General features: G+C 39.2%; 1 protein-coding gene across 5 annotated transcripts in view; it reads left to right on the forward strand.

Moving 5' to 3' along the window:
• Nucleotides 1-324: 324 nt before the first annotated feature.
• The window catches only part of UHRF2 (ubiquitin like with PHD and ring finger domains 2), an 87,569-nt gene continuing 71,069 nt past the window's right edge, over nt 325-16,824 (forward strand). For 4 of the 5 annotated variants that reach the window (XM_082695167.1, XM_082695165.1, XM_082695168.1 and 1 more), the window contains exons 1-2: nt 325-2,723; nt 8,062-8,295. In XM_082695167.1, coding sequence (XP_082551293.1) covers nt 2,571-2,723; nt 8,062-8,295 — 387 coding nt within the window. In that variant the 5' untranslated portion in view covers nt 325-2,570. The remainder of the gene's footprint in view (nt 2,724-8,061; nt 8,296-16,824) is intronic. The other variant, XM_082695169.1, reaches the window with a different exon arrangement.

Below are 16,824 nucleotides of genomic sequence, written 5' to 3' on the forward strand. Positions count from 1 at the left end.
ATAAAATCTTTAAAAAAAAAAAAAAAGTAGAGCTTTCTCATGACCCTGCAATTGCACTACTGGGTATTTACCCCAAAGATACAGATGTAGTGAAAAGAAGGGCCATCTGTACCCCAATGTTCATAGCAGCAATGGCCACAGTCGCCAGGTTGCGGAAAGAACCAAGATGCCCTTCAATGTAATGGATAAGGAAGATGTGGTTAATATACACTATGGAGTATTATGCCTCCATCAGAAAGGATGAATACCCAACTATTGTATCAACATGGATGGGACTGGAAGAAATTACGCTGAGTGAAATAAATCAAGCAGAGAAAGTCAATTATCATATGGTTTTATTTATTTGTGGAGCATAAGGAATAACACGGAGGACATGAGGAGATGGAAAAGAGAAGGGAGCTGGGGAAAATTGGAGGGGGAGACAAACCATGAGAGACTGTGGACTGTGAAAACAGTCTGAGGGTTTTGGGGAGGGGGCTGGGAGGTTGAGTGAGCCTGGTGGGGGTGTTATGGAGGGCATGTATTGCATGGAGCACTGGGTGTGGTGCATAAACAATGAATTCTGGAACACTGAAAAGAATTTTAAAAATAAATAAAAATTTAAAACAAAAACAAAAACAAAAAAACTGGGATTATAATCCAGATATATCTCAATCTATGAGTTGAATATTTAAATGTTCAATTACATTACAGTACGCCATCTAACTTAGGTCAAGTTGTACCCCATCCTTACACTTCCAGATAATTCTAGTCCCCCTTTTATCATTAACTATTGTTTAAACTGACAACAAATTACTTAGTATTAAACAATTCTTTAGTATTTTCATCTTTTCTAAATCTTAACTGAACTAGGTAGCAAATTCTCTGTATGCAGGGAATTAAAGAAATTCTTAACATGTCTTCACAAAAGTATAGCACATTTTTATAATAGCAAATAGCTATTCCTCACTGGGGCAGGTTAGAAGTGTGCTTTACATATCTCCATCATCTCATTTACACATGTAATGAATATTCAATATTTGCTGTACTTAAGTCAGGAAATCAGATGAATTATATTTGGAGGATATAAGTGAATGTAAAATTTTCGGGAAGGGCAGAGACCCAAAATATGTGTGTATATATATATATATATATATATATATATATTTTTTTTTTTTTTTTTTCATTCTCTCCCATGTTGGGCCATCCTTCTTTTATGTTACTTCTGGATTTCACCAGACTTATAATTATTTGAATTGGTTATTACAAAATTGCTTCTCTACCTTTATGGCAATAATTAGCACCAGTCTGAATATTCAAGTTACAGATTTTGGCAAGTATAAAGTCCAAATTTTGTGATATATATTATTTTATATTTATATCCCTCTATATGTCTCTACTTTCATGTGTTCTCTTCCTTCTTATGAAAACATTTTCATTTTAAACAAACCCACTGTTAGGTAATCCTATGTTGGGCCTATTTCCAAGAATTTACTCCTGGTAGTTTTTGGAGTTTTTCTACTGAGGTGTGTAGTTCTGCATCCTTTATAAGTGTTTTCCATGACCCTTCAATCCCTTAGTCAGAGGCACACTAACAAGGAAGGTCCACCAAAAGAAACGCCCGATTTTGACGAGCGGCCCTCCTTAATAGCAATACCAAACTTCCGTGGCCAAAGGTCCAGGCCTGAGCGCGTTGGATCAGAGAGCGATACCAGCGGGACCCGCGGCCTGCGAACCTGAAGCCTCCACCTCGGCGCAGCCCCCGGAAACCACAGGAAGCTGGTTTCCGCGCGCGAAGGCAACATTCTGGCTCCGCGGGAAATTCGGGCCGGGTAGGAAGTTCGCAAAGCAGAAGGGTCTTGGGTCCTTTCCGAGCCGCGGGCCCAGCTAGGCCGCGGCGGGCCGCGTTCGGCTAAGCGCGGAGGAGCAGCTCACTTCATGTGAGCTCTCTGAAATTTAGGCCGCGCCCGCTTATTTTGGGTGTGTTATTGAGACCACAGAAACCGTATCCGCTTAGGCCTGAGGAGTCGCTAGCCCCCGCAAAGACTAGATGGAATTTCCAAGGCCCAGGTGCAAGAGAAGCGACAAGTAACGGCTCTGCGCAGCCCCGCCCTATCACCCCGCTCCCGCTCTCCCCGCACCCGCCCATTTTAGATCTCTTTGGTTTCTAGCCCTCTCCTCCCCGCCTCCCCACCCCCTCAGCTTCCTCTTTAAGGCGGAGCCGGGAGTCGATCTCGCGAGATCCGGGTTGGCGCCGTGACCTCCATGTGGGAGCTAGCGCTCTATAAGTAAACACTCCGCGCAGCGCAGACAAGGCTTCTTCCTATTCGTGAGGTGGGGGTTGCGGTAGTGGCGGCCCGACTGGTTCCGGTTTCCTTTCCTTCTCAGCTCCGCTGGGCAGGCGCGCGGATTAGAAGTCGCCGCTGCCTGTGGGGCCCGGCGTCTGGTCGGTTTCCCTCATTTGTGCGCGCGCTCTTCCGCTGCCCGCGGAGAGCCGGAGCTGCTAGGGAAGCGGGCCGGGCCGGGCGGGGCGCGGCGTCCGGAACGCAGGGGGAGACAAAGCCCGGCCAGTCTCCTCTCCCGCCGCCAAGATGTGGATTCAGGTTCGCACCATCGACGGCTCCCAGACGCGCACCATTGAAGACGTGTCTCGCAAAGCCACAATTGAGGAGCTGCGCGAGCGGGTGTGGGCGCTGTTCGACGTGCGGCCGGAGTGCCAGCGCCTCTTCTACCGGGGCAAGCAGGTGAGGCGAGCCCACCGCACCCCCTCGGGAATCCCGGGGAGAGGGCTGCAGGGCGCCGCTAGAACGCGTGGGCTGGGCGGGCCCCAGGGCTTGGTGCGCCGCGCGCGTAGAGAACACCTGGCTCCACTTTGGGTGTGCAGCGCGCGAGGCTCAGAGTGCAGGCCCAGGCCCCGCCGAGGGGGCGCAGCGGGGTCCGTACCAGCCCCGAAGTGCAGGTGCTCCTGGCAGGGTCAGAGGAGGAGGCGCCCAGACCGCGGACACCTCGCCCCCCCCCCGCCCCGCCCTTTTCAGCGGGGCGGTAGCCGCTGGCACAGCCCGCCCTAGCGCCTGGGATCCCTAGCTTCCCGCCCTCGGCTGGGTCGGCGCGCCTGGAGGCGGGGAGGGCAGCGGGCTCTGGCGGCCATGCCTCAGCGCCGGTGGGGAGGGCCGACGGATCCGGCTCCCAGCGGCGCTAACCCGGCTAACGGCTCGCATTGCTTTGGTGGCTCCTCTGCGCACTCGGCTCTCAGACAGCAGGGGGGAAACTTACAACTCGTTTCCTCTTAGGCTCAAGAGCCCTAGTTCTGACTCTCCACTGTGAAAGGATTTGAGCACACTGAAGATTCGAAGGGTTTCCAAAACTTCTGGCTCTCTCTTCCCTCACCTCTTTTCTGGAATTGGAATCCGTCTTGAAGATTAGAAACTTGGGCTGAAGGGGCGAGCCATTGATGTAATTCGGGATCGGTTTTAAACTCCTAGGTATAGGCAAGAGAGGGTGATTTATTTCCAGAGTGGAAAGGAGTGTGAAAGACTGAGTGGTCTGCTCTTTTTGCTTCTCCCCTTCTGATGTAGTCCCCCTCACACAAACTTTTAAAACAGCAACTGGAGTATAGCCAGCGGAACATACTTGAAGGCTGAAAGTGGTTTTGGCAGTGAGGGTGTCTGTTGGTGTCTCTGGTAGTTGTATGGTATGACCATGGTCTGGCCCATTAAAGATTTTTCTTATCCGACAAGTCTACATCTGGAGACCCAAGCGTACTCAATTTTGTCTTCCTCACCCCCAACTAAAAAGGTGCATTCTCCACTTAGGCTACAGTTTGGCTTCATTTCTGTGTTTTGGAATAAATGTAGCTCTTTGATTTAGTGGAAGTACGATTTTCCTATAGCCACAAAGGATTTGAAAGGAATATTTTTCTTCTCTTCATAGGCTTAGCTTCAAAAACTGCCCAGAAATGTCAGTAACAAGATTATACTTTGAGAGAGAAAGAGAGCCAGGGTTTATTTTAATTTGTTTTTAAATAAGTGATAGCGTCTTTGATAGGTGTTCGAAACTGTTTTATTGATCCTTTACTGTTTGACTTGAAAAAAAAAATGGGTGTTCAATTCCGTTGTAAACTTGGCTTTTGAAATCCTACATGTTAAACCCTACCTAGCTTTATATTGCTATACCTTCAATGACTGATACCTTATTATCTTTTGGTCAAAGATAAGAATTATATGATCACGTCTTCCGAATTTTGTTTTTTAGCTAAGGCTATAATAGTACATGAATTGCTGGGATACTTTGGTGACTTCAGCACAAGAGATAGAAATGAAACATTCTCATGTGTTCCTGGAAACTCCCAAAGTCTAATTATCAAATATACTAAAAAGGTGCACCTGGCTGTCTTGAGGAAAAAGTAGAAATTGAGTTAAATTCAGGTTAGCAAAGTAGACTTCCAGTAAACCAGGAAATTCTGTTCCAGGTTTAGGGAAAAACTGTTGAGGATAATTACCCTTTTGTACTTCTTCTCCCAGGACAGTTGATAACTCACTATTTTGATTTCTGCAGCTCAGTGATAAACCAGTATGGACCTTTGGTGCCCCATTGAGTTGAAGACAGAAGGAAGACACTGCTTCAGCTGTGTATACTTTGTGAGCTGAGGAGTAGCCATGACAGTGATTATTACCTCTATTCTCTTTTACTCTTTGGAGTTCATAGTCTGGACAGAGTAGTAGGTCTATAGCAACTACTGGATTTGCATCACAGTGCTGCCCTAGCTTATAGAATGCCATTGTGCTTATTTGAAAAAGTCACCCCTTTACTGCTACATAGTGAAAAATGTAAATAAAAACAAATTTACAGTGTCTCTGATGTAAATAGTACCCTTTCCCCCTTATTCCTCACCCCTTTTATGTGAGGTTCGCTGCTGTTAGTTTTTGGTATATATCAGAATCACTTATAAAGACTCCAGGTGATCTCTATGCAAATTAAATTTGAAAAGCAGAGTAGCTCCACTTTTGAGGGTCAAAATAGAGGGCAGCAATTCAGGGCTTTAAAAGTTCTGGTTAGAGTAGAGTAACCTCACTTGGACATTACTCTGGGAGGTTGAGCATGCATCCTGAGGATTAGCTCTTTAAGGAAAAATTATATTATGAATTCCTAAATATTTTGAGAGTCCAGAGCTTTTCCTAATTTGAAAGGATTCTGTCACTTCCCCTCTTGCTCTTGTTTATACCATGATACCCTTTTGCCCCTGGATTCTTAATTTTTACATGGAATGCAAAGTAAAAGCATTTGCCTATTTAAACAGGGAGAGAGAATGTGTGTCTTATCTATATTATATATATGATGTGCAAGATACATGAAGGTTGTTTAAGGGATGCAGGTCGAGGGCATTAAGTTGTCAGTAACCCCTTTGGAAAGCCTTCTCTCACTTTCTTCTCAGTCATTTTCAGTTGGTGTTTGCTTCCTAGTTTTATTTTGCATCACTGTTACAGTTCTTCCTATTATCTGAAATTTCTTACTTCAACCCAATACTAGACACAAGACTGAAGTCTGGCAAAAAACAAAACACTCTAGGGCCATTTTTACACCTATAGTATTTTAAATACTATGCTCCCATCTTCTAGGACAGCAGTTCCCAAGCATTTTGTCCTGTGAGACATTGATGGAATATTGTTACATGCCTGAAACTCAAAGGTGTTTATGATTTCTAAGTGACTCAGTCCCTTCTCCAGTTGGGGTATAAGTGACAGTAACTTCCAACCAACACTTGTGCTAAATTTGGGAAAACTTCACTACTTTTCAAGTAACCATTCATTCCAGCATTCTTCACAAAAGCCTAGCTGTATGGAAGTTAATTATGCAATGGATAGTAATCAATATTTTAGGAAAACTGGAAGAATACCTTTGAATTAGGGAAGAAGTAGATAATTCAGGTAAAAGTGGCTGTCCTAGCAAGCATGAATAATTGAAGGAAAAGTTACATGTTAATGTGGGCCTAACTTTACGAGGGCCTCATGCCTTGATATGCAGTCTTTTTCTGACTTAAGACATTGCTTTTCATTTCAAACCAAATAATCATTTGAAGCAGCTTATATGATTTTGAGCAGTCACTTAGAAACTCATCAGAGGGATTGAGTATAAGAGTGTCCTGCCGACACTCTGATTCTTGTGCCTCAGATTTCAAAGGAAAATTATTTGTGGAAGCACTTTGAATTTCCAGTTATTTTACCACCTTAACAGCTTGCTTCATTTTGGGAAATGTCTTTCCTGTTAATTTGCATATTGTATTACCGGGGGATTTTTTTGTTTTTCATGTTCTATACTGTTAAGAGTTTGTTTTTAATCTTCTACTTGGACGCTCATAATGTGCAACAGTTGTATGGTTAATCAAGTTGTACTTTTTTAACAGTTCCAGACTAGTATGTTCTTACCTTTTTGGGGCAAAGGAGTATTGGAGAATGTAAAAAATGAAGGTGTGAATGTATAGGTTTTGGCTCCTTTAATTTTCCTCCAGGAGTTCAGAATTAGGTGGGAGTTGTGGTGGTATTATTTTAATAAAGTAAGTAGTGGTGATCGCTAATCTTTGTAAGGGTTTATCTGCTTATTGACTTGGGAAACCCCTTTGGACTTACTTGGAATAAGCATGTGAACCAACCTCTGGGATAGTGTCTGATTTCCCTACTGGGAAATTTGTGAATTGTTTGATCCCTTATTATAGTTAAAACTGAATATGTATAATGTGTAGGATTGTGCTAGATGTGTTTTGGGACAACTTGAATTAATATTTATTTAGTATACTAGTAAGTTTATCATTTAAGGACAAACTCATTCTTCCCTTTGGTGGACTTCGGAAATACGGTCTTACTGTGTGTAGGGAGTTGAGAATGAGGATGGTTATTACATACAAAGAAGGGGAAAATGAACAGTGATTAAATTGGTAATGTTTCTAGAGAAATGCTAGTTTTGATCTTCAATGGAGTTTGGTTTTCCTATTGTATTACGGTAAAATGGCCAGCGGAATTTTATAAAGAAACAAAAATGGGAGACTTAGTTTTCAAGGACTTCTGTGGGGGGGCAGGGAAGGCCACCAAAACCTAGGTGGCTTAAAACAGAAATTTATTGTCTCCTGTTTCCAGAGGCTGTGAGTCTGAATGCAAAGTATCAGTAGTGCCATGTTCTCTCTGATGGCTCTAATAGAGAATCCCTCCTTGTTTCCTTTGGCTTCTAGTGTTGCTAGCAATCCTTTGTAAATTTCTTGGTTGTAGATAATTGCTTTAGTCACATGGCTGCCTTCACATCTTTGTGGTCAAATTTACACTCTTCATAAGGATATCAATTACAGTGGATTAGGGCCCACCCAATATGACCTAATTTTAACTTGATTACTACTACTATAAAGACCCTATTTCCAAATACTCAAATACTGAGATATTTGGGATTAAGACTTTAGTATAATGGGGCAGTGGAGTGGTCACAGTATAACCCATTGCAGAGACCTTGCCAAAATATGGGTAAGTTGCAAGATAATTTATTCATTATTCATCCTGGAAGACTTTTCATGATACAACTTGACTACCTTTAAAATGAATAGAATCAGAGAACTTTAGGCAAGTGGAATAGCATGAACAAGACTTGGAATTCCTGCTTGATTTAAAAAAAAAAATTGCAGTGCTTTAGAAACATTGTTAACTTAAATACGAACACAAGGTCATAAAACCACTTACCTTCAAAATTCACCTTTCTTAACAGTGGATTCAGGTACTGTTAATTTAAGTAAAACTTGGTGAGAAATCTAGGGTTTTTCTGCCTACATTTTGAAGTCCTGTAAGCAATGACATGTTTTTGGTTTTGGTGGCTGTCTGCATTCCTGATAGCTAATGTGGATTGATTCTCAAGAATTTATTGAGGTCCTGAGATGCTGCTGCCATCAAAAGAGGCCATAAAGTAATAAGAATGGTTTAAGTATCACTAAATTGCTTTGCTATTTTAATAATTGGGCTAAGACATTTGGATGACTAAAGATGTGGAAAGATCAAAGTTTGAGAGAAGCATTTTAATCTTTTAATGTTTTTTATCCTTTTTTTTTTTCAGTTGGAAAATGGATATACTTTATTTGACTATGATGTTGGACTGAATGACATTATTCAGCTACTAGTTCGCCCAGACCCAGATCTTCCTAGCACATCTAAACAGATTGATGTACAGGCCAAACCCTGTTCTAATAGCCCACCTAAAGTAAAGAAAACCCCAAGGGTGGGACCTTCTAGTCAGCCGTCTACATCAACTTGTGATTTTCTTATTGATCCTGGCATTGGTCTATATAAGGTATGTTGTCTTCTTTAGACTTGATAGTTGTGAAAATACAGATGTCTTTTCTCTTAAGGATGTTGCAAATAAGTGAAGATTGATTGTCATTTGAAAGTAAAGACTGAGCTATTAATATTTTGACTTTTAAAAGTTTCACAGAATTGTGCAATATGTACTTTAAATGTATAAAATGTGTACATACTGCCTAAAAAATACAAACAAATACCGGTGTAATTCCACTGAAACTAAGTAGAATAATGCCAATTCCTTTTTCAAGCGACTACCAGAACATGTCTTCCTTTCTCCTTAAAGAGTAAACTACTTACTCTGAGTATTCTGATCTTTTTTGTTGTAGTGTTACTACTTTTGTTACCTCTAAAAAAATGTTTTGTTTTGCTTGTATTTGAAGTTTATGTAACAATTCTTTTTCTCAGCTTTGATTCTCATTGTATTAACATACCATAACATATTTAATCAAGGATGAATAGATAAATTTGGGCTTTTCCCAGTTTTCACCTATTTTGAACCTCCTTTATGTATCCTGGTGCACTATTCTAGAATATCTTTAGGAATTTTTACCTAGAAATGGGAGTGCTGGTTCACTCCCAGGATACTGCCAAATTGCTCTCTACAGTGTTCTTTTGGTCTGCTTGTGTATCCCTGTGCTTGCTATTCTAAGTACTGTAGCCTAGTATACTGTTATCTCCCTAACCCGTATCTCCCAAATCTATTACTGTTTAAGGGTGTCTTGGTGTTTGGCTTTTAAAACTTGCATGTAAAAATTTTAGAATTAGTTTGTTAAACTCTACAGATAAGTAATACAGGATTTGATGGGGAGAATTGACAACTCTACATACAACATTGAGTCCTTCATTCATGGACATGATAGATGTCTCCACAACTTAGATCTTTGATAGCTTTATTAGTTTTCTCTGCATATCTTATTTCTAGTGCCTGCGTTTTTAGTGCTATTATAAATGGTTATCTACTAAAATTGTGATTTGTTTGCCTATGTATAGAAAGGCAGTTGATACATATATTGACCCTTGTATCTACCAACTTTTTCAAATGCTAATAAATTTTGTAGAAATAACTGAATGACAGTTTTGCTTCATCCTGTCCTATCCTTAACACTGTTTTTTCTTAATTATTACCAGTTGGACAAATTGGGACCAAGACTCGATTTTTCAGAGCATTTTTAAGGCTAAAATTAAAAATTAGCTGAAGTAAATTACTTAGGAAAATGCATATAGAGGTAATTTTTGATCTAAGAAAAAATGGAAACAAATCCATATATGTAGAATCAAAAAAAACTGGCCAAGAGCTATATGTCAAAAGTACCTGGCCTAGATGGCTACAGTGATGAATTACCTTAAACCTCTAAAGAATAGATAATTATATTAGCTAAATTGACCCACAATTTAAAAAAAGGAAAGCTTCCCATTGTTTTTAAAAAGTTAATATAACACTGATACTAAAATATAACAAAAGCACACCAGTATCACTACATATTGATGTAAAACCGAAGTTATATTTAACAAATAAAATTATGACTGTTTGTTAAAAGAACAGAATATCTTGGCCAGGCATGGCTTGGAAGTGGGATAGTTCATTATTTGGATTTTTTTTTCAATATATATAATTTGCAGGTATATAATTTTATCATTTGTCTTCTAAAATTCAGGTTTACAGCTTTAGAATTCAATACATTACAAGGTGATCACCACCATAAGTCTAGTTACTATCCATTACCACACAGTTGACACCCTTCACCCATTTTACCCAGCCGTCAATATAGTAATATTAATATAATTCGTCATAGTTATAAGCCAAAAAAACCAAATGATCTAATCTAAAAAAGAGATCCATTTCTGATTTTTTTTTTAAATCCTTTGTAAGTGGAACAGATAGATGAATTTTTTAAACCATTACCAGCATCATGCTTAATGGTGGGGAAAAGCCAGAAGCATTCCCATTAAAGACAGGAGCCAGACAAGAAAGCAGCCACTTAATGCTGTTACTTAACATCTTTCTACATGATGGAGATAGGCAGGACAACAACAAAGTAGAATTATTGGAGAAGTCAAAACTATTATTTGAGAGCATAAGTGAGCACAAGGAGGAAAGAGAAATAGGCTCCCCACCGAGCTAGGAGCCCAACTCAGGGCTTCATCCCAGGACCCCAGAATCATGACCTGAACCAATGTAGATGCCTAACTGAGCCACCCACATACCCCCAAATTTAGAATTCTTAATATTGAATGCCCACTTTCCTTATTGTCTACATTGATACTACCCCTTTGAGTAACCAGTATTTTCTGTGTTGTTTTCTTCTTCTTTTTTTTAAGTTTTTATTTATATGAGAGAGAGTATAACAGTGGATTGAGGGGAAGAGGGAGAAGTAGACTCCCTGCTGAGCAGGGTGCCCAGTGTGGGGCTCGATCCCAAGACTCCAGGATCATAACCTGAGGTGAAGGCAAACGCTTAATGGACTGAGCCACCCAGGTGCCCCTCTGTTTTCTAAATAAATTTGTTTTAGAACAATTTGAAATTTATAGCATAGTTGGGAAGATACATATATCCAACTTCTGGTTTGCCCTGTTAACCAATACTTAATATGATACATCAGTTATAAATGAACCATATCTTCTTAGATTTTACCTAACATCCTTTTTCTGTTCCAGAATCCCATTTAGGATACCATATTATATTACATTAGTACTATACTAAATAGTTGTTGAATCTCCTTAGGTTCCTCTTGGCTGTGACAGTTTTTCAGACTGACTTTGTTTTTGAAGACCTTGACAGTTTCGAGGAGTACTGGTCAGATATTTTGTAAAATACCCTTCTATTAGGATTCATCTTGTTTTCCTCATCATTAGACTGGATTTACATATTTTTTGGAGGAAGACCACAGAGGTAAAGTGCTATTTTTATCACATTCTATCTAGGGTACAAACTACCAACATTCTATGTGCTAATTATACCTTAGGTTTTTACATCAGTAGTAACTTGCTGTACTGTTGATGTGAACCTTAATAACCTTAATGGCTGATGAAGTAGCATTCGTCAAGTTTCTTCATTGTGAAGTTACTCCTCCCCTACCCCTTTTTCACATTATATTCTTTGAGATGAGGTGCCCATATGCAGCCCACACATAAGGAGGTGGCTTGGTTACAACTCTACTTCTTGAGGGCAGATTATCTACAAAATGTACTGGGAATTCTACATGGGAGACTTGTCTCTTTGCCCTCATTTATTCAGTTAGTTATTCACATCAGTAGGGATATTTTCCCCTGTGTCCCTTTGATATACCTCCATTATTGTGGGTGATTTTCGTTGTTTTTGTTAAAGCACTTTCAGGCACTAGAAGATGCATTAGGATCATCTTAGTTATTTCTTACCCCAGCCTTAGAGAACCAAGATCTAGGGTCTAGGTATGTTCCTTACTACTACAGATTCTTCCTGTATCTCCAGTATATAGCCATCTGTATATTAAACTTAAATTATTTTAACTTTCTGGTTAAGAGCAGTAGTTCAGAAGCTGCTGCTTTTGACTTAATATGTTTTAGGCAGTGCAGGCATGAATTTATTTTCAAAGAGGGCCAGCTTATGTATCTGTAGGTCTGGGATGAAGGTTAAGCAGTTCTAGTCAACCTAAATTCTTTCTCTTTAGCCCAGGTGCCTGAGTGGCTTAGTCGGTTAAGCAGTTTAACTTTTCGTTCCATCTCAGGGTCATGGTCTCAGGCTGTGTGTTGGGCTCTGCACTCAGCACAGAATCTGCATGAGATTCTCTTCTTCTCCCCCACCTCCTGCTGACACGCTTGAGCTCTCTCTCTCAAATCCTATTTAAAAAAAAAAAAAATTCTGTTGAGCGGGTATCTCCATACCCTGCCATCTCTCCACTCTAATTCAAAAAAGCATTAAGAGAAACTACGACTCTCAGCAGATCTGTGCTTTTTTTCATTATTAGCACTTCGACTAGCAACTACTTCTAGTACCTAACTTGTTAAAAAAATGTTTATTTTTGTTTTTTAAAAGATTTTGAGAGTGAGAGAGCATGTAGGATCAGGGGGAGGGATAGAGGGAGAAGCAGATTCAGTGCTGAGCAGGGAGCTTGACACAGGGCTTGATCCCAGGACCTTGCACTACCAAAGTCCAAGGCAGACTGTGTTACCCAGGTACTCCTGTTTTTGTTTCATTTTAAAGCAGATTTTATTGGGCCGCCTGGGTGGCTCAGTTAGTTAAGCGACTGCCTTCAACTCAGGTCATGATCCTGGAATTTGAATATTGAGTCCTGCATCAGTTTCCCTGCTCAGCAGAGTCTGCTTCCCCCTCTAACCCTCTTTCCCTTCACCTCCATACTCTATTTCAGATAAATATAATCTTTAAAATAAATAAGTTATTTTATTTCTAGGATGACCCCGGAATGGTTTTGTTTCGTTGTTAGGTTGTTTTGGGTTTTTTTAAAAAGTAGGCTCCACGCCTAGCATGGAGCTCAACAAGCCTGAACTCACTACCTTGCGATCAGAACCCAAGCTGAGATCAAGAGTCAGGTACTTAACCTACTGAGCCACTCAGGTATCCCTGTTTTACTTTGTTTTTAAAGTGATCTCTGTACCCGTTGTGGGGCTTGAACTCATTCCCAAGATCAAGAGTCACGTGCTTCTGACTTGTTGGCCAATCACCTCTCTGATACCTCAATTTTTAAAGAACCTTTATATCTCATATTATATATATAGCACAGAGGTTAAGAAATTTAGCTTTGTCATCAGACATGCTTTCTTTTATTTTTTTTTTAAGATTTTATTTATTTATTTGACAGAGATCACAAGTAGGCATAGAGGCAGGCAGAGAGAGAGGAGGAAGCAGGCTCCTGGCCAAAGAGAGAGCCTGATGTGGGGCTCAATCCCAGGACCCTGGGACCATGACCTGACCCAAAGGCAGAGGCTTTAACCCACTGAGTCACCCAGGTACCCCATCAGACATGCTTTCAAATTCTGATTCAGCTTCTCCCCATTTGTACAAATATATTACGTTTTATATTGTCTTCTTTTCCTCATTTAGAAGCATGCATGAAATCTGGAACTTAAACTCTGAAAAGGCTGTTCTGTTGTTTGTAATGTTTAGTCAGAGCTGCATTTAACTTACTAGTTGAAGAGGCTATCAGATTTATTTGCTTTTTTGTAATGAAGCTCAGTAATTGTCATAGGTATTTGAAATTTTCACTGATTTTTATTTTTTGAGAGCAAAAGTGTGCATGGTTGCGCATGAGAGCACAGAGAAGGAGAAGCAGACTCCCCCACTGAGGAGGGAGCCCAACTAGGGCTCAATCCCAGGACTCTTGAGATCTTGACCTGAGCCAAAGGCAGATGCTTAACCAATTGAGCCATCCAGGTGACCTGATTTTTTTTTTCTTAACATACAAGTGCTTATTTCTGGATAATTCATCCATTGGATGAATATTTGGTTATCTTTAATATATTTGTACTAGATATTAGAGATGGGAGGATAAACAAATGATATTGCCCCCTGCTTTCACAGAATCTTACTAGCTATTAAAACTTACCTTTGGCTAACCTGAAAACAACTTAGAAACTGCTACTTTTAAGTTTATTTGTTGTGAATGTTTTCCTTTGAGCAAGTCTGTGACTACTGTATCAAAATTTAATTTGTTCCTAGGTCACTAATATTGGGAAGTTTTGTTGTTTTTCTGTTTGGTTTGGGGTTTTTTTGTTGTTGTGTTTTGTTTTGCCTTTATCTTGAATTCCTGCTTATGTCATTTGTGCTATGTAAAGATTTTCCTTTTATAGATATAGGGCTTTCTATAATTAAAATTGCATTATGGATGAGCAAACAGATTTGGAGCTTTTTCTTTTTGCCTAAAATTTTCCTTGGCCTTCGTGTAAGTGAATACAGAAAGTGAATTTTCAAGTCAGTATTTCTCAACTGGCATAGGTAAACATTTAAACATTAAAGAATTCTAACATTTAAAAAAATGTTTAAATCTATTTTTTTAATAATTCTCTTATTTAAAAAATAGAATTTTAAACTGAAGTTCTTGTCCACCATAATTCTTGTTTTGTGCTATTTGAGGTCTGAAATGGACCAAATGTTGCTCAGTTATCTTTTCATATGTTGTAAGAAACCGAGTATGTCGTTATCATACTCAGCGGGCCTGTGGAAGATTGTGCAGAGCCTGGGTACATCCCTTTCCGTGGTCTCTGGGAGGTGATTTTCTCAAACAAGGTGGACTTTTGATATCTAAATAGTTCAGTTCTGATTTTGGATGTAGAATCTTTGAATGACTCACAGCAGATCCTACTGTTGAGATGACTGTCATCTTGGCCTAAACTCTAGAATGAAGATAAATAAGGCTTTAGAGTTTAGATAAGTTAACTTTTTTAGATAAACTTTTTACATGTATTCTGACGTTCATAATAGGAAATAAAAGAAAGGGGAAACTCCTCAATTACTAAGTGAAAGTCATGGATATTTTAATATCTCCTATCTTTTATAACACAGCGCAGCTGTGCTTCCTGATTTGGTACCTTTTTGATTATGAAACGTAATAGACAATACAAAATATAGAGCTTAGTGAAATAGGAAGTCAGTGCCTGTAAATACCACCAAATTAAGAAATATAAAACAGTATCCCAGGAACTTCCCATGGGCCCCCTCTTTTCTCTCTAGTTATAACTAATACCCAAACTTCTGAGTAGTTATTTCTTCACTTTTTATTAACTTGATCCCGTCATTACCTCTTAATAACCTTTAATCTATGTGTGCATCCTTTATTTTCTTTCTTAACTTTATGTAAATGGAACCACATTGTATTTTGATTTGTAAATTTTAGAAAAACATTGAAATGAGAGTCATGTTCTAATTCGGAAATCTTTATCAGCTTAGTTGCCACTTACAGGTGTGTATCCCCTGAGGACTCTAGTTTCTTTTGTAACTCATTGGAAAATAAGGACTTCATATTTTAGTTATTAAAGGAGGTAATATACATAACAGTAAATTGCTAATATTGTTACTAAGAAGACTATGGTATTAAGACTATACTGAGACTTAATGGGTCTTAAAATTGTACATATGTCTCCTTAGTGGAAGGAGACAGTTGTTTTCATCTGTGCCTGTGCTTGCTAGTTGGCACATCATATGGATTTAGTTACCTAATCTCTTAATATACAGCAAAGTATGTTATTGTATAAAGAAGTTGAGGCTGAGACGGGTTAAATAATTTCTTCAAGGTTATACCTAGTAGATGATAAACTTAAACCTAGGTTATCTGCAGAGCTGGTGTGGGGTTTTTGTTGTGTGTGTATGTCTGTGTACCTAAGTTAGGAGCTAGTTCTTAAATGAGAGAGCTGGTATGTTTTAAATGGAACATATAAAGTACTTAGAAGTATACCTGATACAGTAAGTTCTCCAGTATTTGTTGGTATTTCATTTTTTAATGATTTCTCCTTGTCTCCCATACTTTTTTTTTTTTTTTAACTCTCATCTAATCAGATATGGAAGATTCTTCTCTAAATGTGGCTGTATTTTTTATATGAATAAATCCAACTCTTCAGCTAACATTTATGTGATTAGGTTTGTTTTTAACTTTATCTCATAACTTCAGCTCAAATACTCCAACCCCATTAATTTTTTTTCCTGTATCTCTTACAATTTGACATCTTTGGAGGAGGTATTTTCTGGCTAAGGATGGACAACTTCTTTCTAGAGACAGTGGTAAATATCCATTAGTGTGAATACTTGATCATAGGGTAGTTCTATTTTTAATTTTTTGAGGAAACTTGTACTATTTTCCACAGTGGTTGCCCCAGTTTGCATTCCCACCAACAGTGCAAGAGGGTTCCTTTTTCTCCACATTCTCACCAACACTTTGGTGCTTCTTGTGGTTTTGATTTCAGCTATTCTGAGAGGTATGAGGTGGTATCTCCTTGTAGTTTTGATTTACATTTCCCTAATGATGAGTAATGTTCAGCATCTTTTCATGGTCTATTAGCCATCTGTACGTCGTCTTTGCAGACATGTCTATTCATGTCTTCTCATTTTTTAACTGGGTTATTAGGGTTTGGGATATTGCATTGTATCAGTTCTTTGTATATTTTGGATACTAACCCTTTATGGATAATGTTATTTGCAAATAACTTTCCCATTCAGTAGGTTGCCTTTGACTTGTTTCCTTTGCAGAAACTTTTTATTTTGATGTAGTCCCAATAGTTTGTTTTTGCTTTTGTTTCCCTTAGGAGGCATATCTGGGAAGAGGTTGCAATAGCTGATGTCAGAGATGTTACTGCGTGTGCTCTTCTCTAGGTTTTTGATGGCTTTAGGTCTCACATTTAGGTCTTTAATTCATTTTAATTTTATTATTGTGTATGGTGAGAGAAAGTGGTCTAGTTTTATTTTCCATGTGGCTGTCTAAATCTTCAACACTGTTTGTTGAAGAGACCATCTTTTTCCATTGGCTATTTATTCCTCCTCTGTTGAGGATTGACCATGTAATTGTGGATTTATTTGTTTGTTTGTTTGTTTTTC

This window comes from Mustela nivalis (genome assembly GCF_964662115.1).
Source record: "Mustela nivalis genome assembly, chromosome: 13".
In the NCBI taxonomy this organism is placed as follows: Eukaryota; Metazoa; Chordata; class Mammalia; order Carnivora; family Mustelidae; genus Mustela; species Mustela nivalis.